The sequence below is a fragment of the Brassica napus genome, unplaced genomic scaffold (assembly GCF_020379485.1).
Source record: "Brassica napus cultivar Da-Ae unplaced genomic scaffold, Da-Ae ScsIHWf_170;HRSCAF=307, whole genome shotgun sequence".
NCBI classification, from domain to species: domain Eukaryota; kingdom Viridiplantae; phylum Streptophyta; class Magnoliopsida; order Brassicales; family Brassicaceae; genus Brassica; species Brassica napus.
In genome coordinates, this window is record NW_026015128.1 from 50,366 (window position 1) to 63,282 (window position 12,917).

At 27.0% G+C, this 12,917-nt stretch overlaps 1 protein-coding gene across 1 annotated transcript; it reads left to right on the forward strand.

Moving 5' to 3' along the window:
• Positions 1-939: 939 nt before the first annotated feature.
• On the forward strand, positions 940-6,992 carry LOC125598465 (putative sugar transporter ERD6-like 13). Its single transcript, XM_048772524.1, has 17 exons — positions 940-1,695; positions 2,087-2,149; positions 2,301-2,390; positions 2,492-2,551; positions 3,292-3,357; positions 4,222-4,287; positions 4,358-4,433; positions 4,547-4,611; positions 4,715-4,807; positions 4,876-4,956; positions 5,027-5,111; positions 5,206-5,312; positions 5,458-5,517; positions 5,653-5,706; positions 6,012-6,071; positions 6,257-6,371; positions 6,464-6,992. Exons 1-17 carry the CDS (start codon positions 1,534-1,536, stop codon positions 6,577-6,579), a joined length of 1,419 nt encoding a protein of 472 aa, XP_048628481.1. The 5' UTR covers positions 940-1,533; the 3' UTR covers positions 6,580-6,992.
• The last annotated feature ends 5,925 nt before the right edge of the window (positions 6,993-12,917 follow it).

The following is a 12,917-nucleotide window of genomic DNA, read 5'->3' on the forward strand; positions in this document are numbered from 1 at the left end:
AGATTCAAACTTTTGAAGACTTTTTAGATTATCATAAAGTTTTCGGATGAAGTTCATAATCTCTAACCTAAAACCTCATGTAATATTAGTTTCATCTAAAACATTATTTGATTATACGATTTTTAGGTTTTGCTTTGAGTACTTTTTTGGCGAATGCTTCGAGTACTTTTTTACTTGAATTAACAAAATTTGGTTGGTTGAATTTTTCAGATGTTTTGAATTAAGACATTAAAATCATCACTGTTGTGGAATGTTGGCATCTCATCACCCAAATATAATATCGTATGTGGTTTGATAAAAAGAAAATCAGTTAATTCTGTAATATTATATGGTTTGGATTTATAAATCGCAAATCTAATAATGCAAATGCTTTGCATAAGCTATATATTAAAATCATATTTGAACATTCAATGCATGGTTGTACATAGATTCGATAGATAGATGGATGGAATTAACATTTTATCTGTCTATGATATCGAGCCGGTCACATTCACGCTCTTCAGAATTCTTGATATCTTATATTTACGCATGAACATTTTCTTTACTAATTTCATTATATATAACACTGAGAAAAACTATGAACATCAAGTATGTGTTGTAACTTTTGTTACTTGCTTAAGAAATCTTCTGATATCTTTATACGCTTGAACATCTTGTTTACCAATTTTATTATATATAACCGTGAAAAACCTTGAGCATCAGGTATGTGTTGTAACTTTATTTATTTGCTTGAGAAATACAAATTGTAATATTTAACACTTTGTAAGATTAAAATCTATTATACAGTATTAATTTATATCATAATTACCAAAAGAATATCAGCTAAAAATAACTAACTTTCCTGTAGGTGATCTACATAAATAATAACAAAATAAAATCATATGTGTGTTATTTGAAGAAGCAAAATGGTTTCTTGCTATTATATATTGAGATTTTATTGATGTTTAAAAACAAAACTAAATGTTATAAAACTGTGCGACATTGGAAGCGTAAGATGTCTTAGTGTCTATCTACTTTGTGGCCTCCACGTCCGGGATGATTTCCAAATTAAACTAACTTTGCCATCGTTAGTCGTACTAAATAACAAAAAACTATGTCTCCCCAATTGTTCAATTTCATAAATCTGAGAAAAGTATGCAGAAGCATAATAATTGCACAACTAATCCTACGCAATTAATTGTTCTAAATCCAAATTTATACCCGGTCAATTAAATATTAATATACGAAATAATATTATATTACCATTTGATGTAGTCATGTAGACCCATAAATGATAAAACACGTGTTATTTATCTCTCATTTTTCCACAACTTGGGTCATTTGAATGGTTCTATATATGTTCAAGTTTGTTTATACTTTAAAAAAACTCCTCGTAGACGTCAAAAAAAAAAAAAAAAAAACTCCTCGTAATCTGTCATTTCTCATACACGTTAAATGGAATTAGCCCAATAATCGTTCTACTTAAGTTCTCTTTTCTTGTAAGAAAAAGCGATAGCTCTCAGTAAATTGTCTCTCAAACTGGTGATCACAGCCATGGGGAAAGAACCACTGCTTCAGAAAGTGAGGATTCAAGAAGACATCGAGTCAGATAAGAAGACTCGTGTCAATGGCGGAGACGATGACGGCCCCGTCACGTTTGTTTTACTCCTCACAACCGTAACTGCTCTCTGGGGCACTTTCTCCTATGGCACTGCCGTAAGTTTCCACATCTTCACTTTTCATGCTTTCTCTCTTGTGTTTGCTAGGGTTATAAACCGGGTGCTAGCTAATAGAATAGATAAAGAACAAAAACTATTGACGTATGTTTCATACATAATTGTATGTTATATTATAATAACTTAATTTGTTGATTTGGTTATGTCATGTAGTATAGTACTAAGTAGGTTAGATATCCAATGACAAATCATTTATGTTTGGAAGATTTCTGACTTACATGTTTTCTTCTGTTTCTATTTCTCTTGGAGTGTCAATTTTCAAGAAAACTGTTTATCATTTGATGTAGATTTTTGCTGTCACACGATAGCTGACATTTTTTGTATAATTTTACAAGACTTTTTAGCTTTTAATTTGTTTTTTCTTTTGGCAGGCCGGCTTTACGTCACCAGCTCAAACTGGGATGATGGAAGGACTAAATCTCTCGTTGGCTGAGGTCAGTGTTGAATTGTTGATTTTACTTGCCGGCTTGCTGATATTCAGTGATTTTTAAAAGATTATTATTACAAAAAAAGAGAGAATATATTATTACGTTGAATAACAAATAAAAAAAGTAATCAAAATTATTGTTCTTTATACGGATGCAGTTTTCATTCTTTGGATCTGTATTAACAATTGGTGGACTCGTGGGAGCCGCGTTGTCGGGAAGATTCGCCGATCTTTTTGGTCGGAGAGGCGTAAGCCCATTTACTCATTTTCCTAAAACTAATTTACAATCCCATGTTTATACATTTATATTCCAAGAAAACTAGGTTTTGATGAGTGATTCAATGTGCAGGCATTGTGGGTGTCAAATTCATTTTGCATGGCCGGCTGGCTTATGATAGCCTTCTCTCAGGTTTCTAAAAATCAGTCAAATTCTTTTTGTCAGCAAAGTCAAAATTTCTTAATTTCTTATATATAATGTATTTTTTCGCATATTGGTGTTAATGTTTATGAAATACTCCATTTGTTTCAATATAATCCATATTTTAGAAAAATAATTTGTTTGTAAAAAATACCTATTTCACATTTTCAATATAAATAGTAAATTATAAATTTTGAAGACATTAATTATGTTTACTGAATTTTGATTAGCTAAAAATTATAAGAAATAGTTAATCACAAAATAATATTCTCTCTGTTCCTAAATAAAAAATGTTTAGAATAGTTTTTGTGTTTCAATATGTAGGATGTTTTCATATTTTTAAGTATTTTTAAGTTTATCAAAAACTGTGTAACCAATCAAATTTAACAGTTTTATTTTGTAATTGGTTGAATAGTTTTTAATTTAAAATTTTAATGATATTTTTTAAATAAAAAATAATTTTCTTAATAAATGTGTTTTACCTAAAAAATCTTATATTTAAAAACAGAGGAAGTACATTTGCTAACATGTTTTCTTAATTGATGAGAAAACTTACATCTCCGGTTTGGAGTTTCAACGCCTGACATTAATGTATATAAAACAAAATATATCTTGAATCAAAAGTCTAGACTAGTTTTAGAAAATAAAAACAGACGAAGTACATTTGCTAACATGTTTTCTTAAAGCTTTATGTATCTACTAATAAATGGTTTAATATAATAATATGCTAGGCGACTTGGTCACTTGATATTGGACGATTTCTTCTCGGAGTTGCATCTGGCGTAACTTCTTATGTGGTATGTTCACTAATTTAATACTCTTTCGGTTTCAATATAATACATATTTTAAAACTTTTACACATTAATAAAAATATATATAATAAATGCATAAATTTTATAATTATACTTTCCATAATTCTAACTAATACTCTATCTATATGTTTCATTATAAGTATCATTTAAATATTATTTTGTTTTGCTCCTATATAATTTTTTATTTTAGTTGATTTTTTAATTAATGAGTTAAAGTAAGAATAAAAATTAGAAAATGAAATTATTCATATTTGTTTTGAAAATGTAAAATAACACTTATAATAAAATAAAATTTAAAAGTTAAAACAACACTTAGTATGAAACGGAGAGAGTAAGAATTTAATAATTTTAATTAAGTTTTTTTTTAAGTTTGCAACTATCATTATTAGTTGATAAAACATGTAGTCTCTCCGTTCCTAAAAAATGTATGTATTGGAGAAAAAAATTGTTTCAAAAAGATATATTTTTACTTTTTCAATGTATGATTTTATGAAAAATTGTAAGTTTCAAAAAAATTAATGGTGTTTATTGAATTTCTATTGGTTAAAAGTTATGAAAAACTATTATTCACAAAAAACAATGCATATTTAATGAGTTTTCTTAATATATTTAAAAAGTTTAGAATATGCATCTTTTAAAAACAGAGGGAGTATTACACAAATGTATTTTTAACCAATTTTGTTTTTTAAAACATGTAACTTTATAAAACGGAGTAATTGATAATTAGGGTTTAGTGACCTAAAAGGCTAGAAGCAAAGTTTGAGTTAAGTAGGGTCTAGTAACCTATAAGGATATAAGCAACGTTTGAGTTAATTATTAACTCCAAATATATGTAATCTCGATCTACAGGTGCCCGTCTACATTGTAGAAATTGCACCCAAAAGAATCAGAGGCGCGTTCTCTGCGGTTAGCATGGTAATACCGCTAAATACGATGTCGTTACTACTAATATATTTTAAAAGTTTCTAATATTTTTTTCTTACAGCTTGTGATGTGTGCTAGCATGGCCTTCAGTTTCCTTGTTGGATCAGTAATTTCATGGCAGAACTTAGCTCTCTTCAGTAATTTGTTTTTACTTTTTCTACCAAAAATTATAAAACGATTTAATTAAATTTAGCACCATGTTCTTATAATTTTAAATGTACTCTAAATCAAGTTGATACGAGTTGTGCAGGTACAGTTCCTTGTGTTCTAGAATTCGCCGGTTTGGTCTTTATACCGGAGTCTCCTAGGTGGCTGGTAATTAATTAGTCTTGTCGTTTTTTCATGGTCAGCTCCAACATGCTTAATTGTGAGTGAATAGCAACATTTTTAATAGGTTTGGTGGTTTTGTAATTTATAGTCTAGAAATGGTCGGGTTAAAGAGTCGGAAGTTGCACTCCAACGTCTACGAGGAAACAGCACTAATATCACCAAAGAAGCTGCAGAAATCAAAGTAAAAAACATGTTTACGAAATTGGCATCTTTTAGTTTTAAAAATAAAATAGTCTTCTTCTTTTTCAGAAATATATGGAAAAACTTCAAGAATCCAAAGAAGATGGTCTTCTTGAACTCTTCAAACCGCGATATTCTCGTGCTGTTATTGTAAGTGTTTGATGAAAATTGTAGTTTCTTTTAACAAAAACGTGTTACTGAATGAATCGGTTATCTTTAGGTGGGGATTGGATTGCTAGTACTGCAACAACTCGGAGGTCTCAGTGGTTATACATTTTACATGAGCTCGATTTTTAACAAAGCTGGTACACAGTAAAATTTAAGTCCCTTACTGAACAAGGATTAATTAAAAATTAATTTTTATAGAGGAAAATAATCTGCAATTTAATTATTTCACAGGGTTTCCTAACAACGTAGGAGTGACGATAGCTACCGTGGTGCAAGCCACGATGAGCATTTTCGGATTGATAATCGTGGATAAATTTGGGAGACGACCTCTTTTAATGGTTTTGGCTTATTTTTAATCCCTGTTGTTAAATGGTCCTAGTGTTAAACGAAACTATATAAAATATGTTTAATGTTAAAAACGATATTAAATACAGTCGAGAAATAAGATATTAACGTCGTTTTGTTTATGTGAAATACTTGTAGGTTGCGACGGGCATGATGTGTCTGGGGTCATTCATCACAGGGCTGTCGTTTTTGTTTCAGGTGTTTTTGTTTACCTAAAAGAATTACTATATTAGTTAACATATGGCTGATGTTCAGTTCAAAAAAAAATGTCTGATATAAATTCAGCTTATATTTTTTCCAATATATAACTGAAGCAATCAAACTAATTTACAGAGTTATGCTTTACTCGACAATTACACCTCGATTTCAACACTGATCGGAGTGCTGGTACGTAATAAGTTTCTTCTATTCAAAGAGATTAAATAGTCTTGCTTTGATAATTTTAATGTTAACTAATGCTACCATCTATTTTTCAAAACGAATGTTTTAAAAATACAAATATTTTAATGTATTTTATTAACTAATAATAATAAATTATAAATTTAAAAACATAAATTTATTAAATTACTAGTATTAGTTTAAATTGTTAAAAATATTTAATCACAAATAATTTATTTATAAGTAAACTTTAGTTTGTTTTCTTAAGATATAATACAGACTATTCGATAAACAATTACGGAAAATTATTGCAGGTGTTTCTAACTTCGATCACAATTGGAATAGGAGGTATTCCATGGGTCATTGTCTCCGAGGTAATCGTGGTTTTCAATATGATTGTAACTACATAATTAAATAGTTAAACAAAATAGTTAGGTTTTAATAGGCACAACAATATATGTATACCGTCGAATTAATTTTAGAAAACATAACTGATGACTGATATACACTTACCAAATATTAATTTCCGTATTTCAATTTTTCATTGTGGGATAATTAGATGACACCGATGAATATAAAGGGTTCATCAGGGACGCTATGCAATATAACTAGCTGGTCCTCTAATTGGTTCGTTTCGTACACATTCAACTTCCTCTTCCAGTGGAGCTCTTGTGGTAATTCACTTCATTTTGACAAGTAACCAAGTAAATTCAGTTATTTAATTATTGACCAATTTAATACTTTGTTGATGTATGTAAAATCACAGGTGTGTTTTTCATATATTCAATGATATCGGGTATGGGCATCCTATTTGTGATAAAAATGGTACCAGAGACTCGAGGTCGTTCCCTTGAAGAAATTCAAGCCGATGTTGCCCGATAACTTTGTATAATGTCAAAGGTTCTAGCCATTATCTTGACCAATGCTTCATAATGTTAACTAATAACACAAACACTTCTTCTTTGGATAGTTTGGACTACATCTTTATTTTTCATTAATTTAAATATAAAACTGGTTGGACTATCAACTATACAAGTAAAGATAATGGAAAATGTAGAAGAGAGTTTCTTACACAAAAAAGTCAAGAAGGAACAGAGAATTCAAACATCACCATTTGTAATATTCTTGTTGATGTTTCAAGCACGTGTAAATTAATGGCTTCTACTTCAAAAGGCACAGTTCATAAAGCCATTGTGGAGACGACTTATAACTCAAGCAGAACATGGTATATCGGCCATTCTTGAGGTTTAGAAATCACTATAATCATAGCTTGGTAGTTTGATGTAATCATCCCATATTCACATCCGAGATATGCAAATCTCATAAATTTTTAATCACGTAACACATCGAAGTTCCGTAACAATTCTGTTTGTGGAGCATGTGAAGGCTTATCGATCCAGTATGGTCTTTAACGATCTAAGCACATCTACTTAACATTCTTACAAAAAAAAAATCTAAGCACATCTACTATGTAGACATGATTTCTCCAATTGGCATGTATAATCTTTGATTTAATAGTGGATTTTAACTAAGATATAATTGCATATTAGAACGAAATATTTCCAAATAAAAATACGACCGCTCAGATCTATATAAGAATTAACTTTGTTATTTTTACTGGGGTAGTAATTAAATACTAGTTAATTACATGTCTTATTCTTAAAACAATGAATTCTGCAATGATTTTTAAATCTTGTGGATTTTCAAAATGGCATCCGTTAATTCAGCGATCATGTCGGAGGTGACTTGATCAATTAATTCGGTATATTGATGCGTAATTTATAAATGCCAATGATATTACGGAAGCCAAATATTAAAGTGAAATTACATTCTGTATACATATTTTTTTCTCTAATTAAATTAATGTTCTAAATTCCATACCATGATGCATTCGTTGATAGACACAAAACTTGTTCCATCAAAAATAGTTTACTAATTTCATCTTTTTTTTTGGATTTTAAGTCAATTCACTCAATATTAAAACTATATATGAACATTCAAAAAATTTATGTGTATAGATTTTCTGATGGATATATGATATTGACGTTTTATCTATCAATAGCTTTGATCTAGTCATATTCTTGCTGTTCATGAATCTTATGGTATTTATGCAGGAACATTTTGTTTACCAATCATGTTACAAATGAATAAATGATAAAATTGTGAACCTTCGAACAAAAAAAAAGGATAAAATTGTGAACCAATCAGATACTCATATGACTTTGTTTTTGCTTAGAGAAATATTTGTAATGTCTAAATAAACAGAAATATGACCGATCTTATAAAAAGAATATTGGGTGCAATCCAAATAAAATTATGATATCTGGAACTTTGTTAGATGAAATATATTATGAAAAGAAAGCTTTATTGTACTGTCATTTTCTATTAATATTGCAAAATTTAGCTAATAATTAACTTTATTTATATATATATATATATTGTCATTAGCAATTTATACAAAAAAAAAAACTCATTTTCTGATGTTATTTTGCAAAGCTAGCATCAAGCAAAATAGAGATTCCATTTTTAATTATATGGAAACGTAGTGCCTGTATGGACTCCATGTCTAACATGATTTCCAAATTAATGAACTTTGGTCCATTTTAGTCGTGTCTCCCAATTTTAGTCGTAAATAACAAAAGCATGCATAAATTATTAAATTTATAGCTCTTCCATTAAATCCTACGCGATATTGGTAGAATCCAAACTCTAACCAAGTCAATTAGTAGTTATTAATGAATGAATCAACAACCAACTACTATTTCATATCATAACTCATAATCATTTAGTTGCAGACCATATATGAGAAATCACATTATTCATGTGGGTTAATGTCATTATTATTTTCCCCCAGTAGATTCCAGGATAAAGTTTACAGTCCTTTTTGAACCGCTGTAGGAATTTTGCTATTGCCAGAAATGAAATTGCATTTAGTAAAACTCAGTATGGTAAAACTACATCATTGGTCAATACTCCAACAATAAATAACCAATATAGTAACGTCACCTGGTTCCATTTTTTTATATATATTTACGTTACCATATTTCTATAAACTATTTTGGCGAAGAATTGTATACCACATGATTATTGTAAGAAGCGGAGGAAGATTGAATATAAATTATTAAACATTCCACGTAGGTGGTGATGAAGTTCCTTGGACAGTATATAAACAATGGTTAAAGCCCAACATATTTTTCCACATAACGTTTCCTACCTATTTAGCATGTACAAGTGGCCTATATTACTGTGGTATATCCGAGATGTTGAACTTTGGTTGTTTGCGATGGACCGTTTTCCACCTACATTTCGAGAGGGGCTATTAAACATCTCACATCGGTTGTGATGAGGTTCCTTGGGCAATATATATATGTATGAACAATCATTTATTCAAGAAGTAGTTTTTGAATGTGAGTTAGGTCCATCAATAATATAAATAAAAAAATATTTGAAAAAATAGTTTAACGAAGATCAAAGTTTGACTCAGCGATTAGAAGCGGGCCCATAAAAGTAAGGTTAATTTGGTGGTTAATTAACCTAATTTGATCTATTGCATTCTCAGATAAATATTATCTTATATATTAAAAGAGAAGTCATGACTTTTTTCATGTGTGATTTTTTTTTTAATTTGGACCATCACTTAGAAATTTTATTAAATGTATTTTATTAAGACTAATAATACATAGAATTTTTAAAATACTTTTATCATAATATCTTTTGATATCCTTTTTATTTTAAAAATCTAACAAATCTGTTTTAAAAGATCTTTACAGGATCTTCATTTTCGAAATTATATTTAAATATTTTTCACTAATTTCGAAATTAGTTTGAAATATTATTATACATTAATAAATTCAGTAATCGTTTATAAAATAAAAAATAAAAAATTCTGTAATATTTTATATATTATATAACAATAATCAATCATATTAAAAGAAAATTATTATATTGAGCTAAGTATAATAAAACTGTATTAAATTTATAAATTTTATTTTCATAAGTATAAAAAATTTATGTTCAAAAATAAAATCTAATATGTTGGTAAGATGGATTAAGCAAAATATATAATACATGTATAAAAATTAACATGTATTTCTTTATAATATAAAATCTTTGTAACTACTTTAATCATAATATATTTTCATTTTAAATTCTAATAAATCTGTGTAAAAGTATTTTAACAATAATTTAATGTATTTTAAGTTATCGTTTATAAAATAAAAAATAAATAAATTATATCCTATTTTATCCACTTTATGTCATGATCATGTTAAAATACAATTATTATACTTAAATAAATATGATAAAAGTATATTCAATTGATAAATTTATAAATTTTATTTTCATAAATATAAATTATTTATTTTAAAAATATAATATGATGATAGAACGGCTTAAAATTAACAAACCTTATAATACATGTCTAAAAAGTAACATATTTTAGACTTTTGTATATACAATAATATATTATCTAAATTGAATAAACTTAAAAATATTAGTAAAAAGAAATACAGCTTTGAAACACGGGTCAGAATTTAGCATAAATTAAATACAAAATATTTTCAAATATGTTTTTTCATGAATATATTAATTTGCTTAATAACTAAATGCAAATACAATAAGATAAATATATAATAAGAAGTAAAAATACATACGGTTTTAATCAAATGATTGATTATAACATGTAAAATATAATATTATTATATTTGAAATAGTTATATAAACATTTAAGTATATGATTAATGTTAAAAAAATATACCACTAATGTTTAAAAATAATAATTTATGTATAAAAAGAGTAAAAACAAACACCCGCGCGGTTGCGCGGGTCAAAATCTAGTAATTATTTAAATGCATCATTGCATTCTCAGATAAATATTTGCAACAATGTAAATGTTCTTTGTCAGCCTGTGTAAATGTTCTATAACTCTGAAATAGTTAAACATTACAATATTTGATGATCAACCATTGTATGATTAACCATTGCAAACTTCTAAATATAATTGTTAAAATTTTTTGTCTATATAAGAGTTGTGGACATTGATACATACAAAGACACAAAAAAGAGAGAAAATTATGTTGTTCATTTTCCAAAGATATTTTGTATAACCTCAAATTGACAAATGTTAAAATATTATTTTTAAAATGTGTTCATGCACGATTAATCATTATCTATTTTCATAATTTATAACAATTTGATCAATCATTAAGTTAACATGTTTACCCTTATGTTAGCCAATTATATAAACTTTGAATATTAATTAATTATATTAAATGGCCTAAACAGTTTGAAAACATTTTTACAGTTGATGGTATAATTCTTAATTCATTTAGAAATGTATACATTTACTAGAGATTGATAAAAAGTGGTATGAGTCAATATTCATTTATGTATTCTATAATATATTAATTTTAGCCTAAATGTCAGATATATATTCTAAAGTTAAAATGTTCATTTTTCTGTATCATCATTTTTATTATACTTTTAGATATAATTGTTATTTTAAAATTTAATATTATTTTTCCATAGCCTATTCTATTTGTAAAGATATGGAATAGGGGCGCATTCAATTCGTCTTTGTTTATTAAAGTTTAGTCCAAGTTTTTTGTTTCATCGCGGGGTGCGGACCGCACTAGTGGATTTTATATTTTTTAAAAAATTGTAACTTAATATATTATCAGTTCAAAAATCATTAAATCAATTATTGTCTTGCTTTTTGAAATATTTAATATTTAATTAAATATCAATTTTTTATATACAATAATGTTTTTACTTTAATAAAATATCTTTTATTAATACAAACTTGAAAACCTTCATATATACATAAAAATAAGGAAAAAAGTTTTCTAGCTACACGAAATTTACTATAGTATGGAGGAAACCATCCAATGTATGATAATGTGTCAACAACTACACGAAGCTTATGTTAATAAATGTCACATGCACGAAGTAAATAATAATATGGTGGCAACATCACAATCAGGTTTAATTGATTTTAAGCTAAGTTAATGGGGTCAATCCGTAATTTATTAAGTTTAATAAACTTAATTGATTTTGATAATAAACTTAATAATTTATTAAACTTACTTAATAAACTTAATAATTTTATTAAACTTATTAAAATTAATAAATTTATTAAAATTAATAAACTTAATCATTTATTAAGTTTATTAAATGATTAATTTTATTAATAAATGATTAAGTTTAATAAATTTATTAATTTTAATAAGTTTAACAAAGTTAATAAAGTTTATTAAGTAAGTTTAATAAATTATTAAGTTTATTATCAAAATCAATTAAGTTTATTAAACTTAATAAATTATTAAATGTATTAAGTTTAATAAATTACGGATTGACCCCATTAACTTAGCTTAAAATCAATTAAACCCGATTGTGATGTTGCCACCATATTATTATTTATTTCGTACATGTGACATATATTGACATAAACTTTGTGTAGTTGTTGACACATTATCATACATTGGATGGTTTCCACCATATTATAGTAAATTTCGTGTAGTCATGAAACTTTTTTCCAAATAGAGATTTATATTTATTTTAAAAATATTATGATGTGAAGTATATTTTGCATAACATAATATATTTTAAATTTGGGAAAATTTTATTTTTACCACTTTCATATTACCAGTTTTCATCTTTACCACTACTGAAGGGACATTTTCAAAAATATCTTCTTCATTAAGTGGTAAAAGACTCTTAAACCATGATTAACCTCAGTCTCATAACCGGGTTCTTAGCTTCGGCTAAGAGACAGTTCCTAACTTTTCTTAGATTTTAACTAAGAAAAACTAAGAACTGTCTCTTAATAAGAGATATAAGAGTCGTCTCTTAGCCGAAAAGTGTAAAAAAAAAAAATAGTGTCAAATCATGAGATAAGAACCCCAGTTAAGAGACCAGGGTTAATCATGCTCTTATGTCATTGTTCTTTATATATATAATAATTAAATAATTAAATAAATAAAAAAACTAAAAATATAAAAATAACTTTTTAAATTTTTTTCGAATTATACTATTTTGAAATTCAAACTCTAAACCCTAAAACTCAACTCTAAACCCTAAAACATCAATCATAAACCCTTTTCTTTTGAAATATGAACCCTAAACCCTAAACCATCAATCCTAAAACCTACTTTTTTTTTGAAAACCAAACCGTAAACCCTGAAACATCAACTCTAAACCTTAAACCCAGAAACATCAACTCT

Bases quoted from the DNA above. Each gene is read 5' to 3' on its own strand.
- LOC125598465 (XM_048772524.1), top strand. From the start codon at position 1,534: ATGGGGAAAGAACCACTGCTTCAGAAAGTGAGGATTCAAGAAGACATC. The intron at 4,434-4,546 runs GTAATTTGTTTT...CGAGTTGTGCAG, and splicing joins GCAGAACTTAGCTCTCTTCA to GTACAGTTCCTTGTGTTCTA. The intron at 4,612-4,714 runs GTAATTAATTAG...TGTAATTTATAG, and splicing joins CGGAGTCTCCTAGGTGGCTG to TCTAGAAATGGTCGGGTTAA.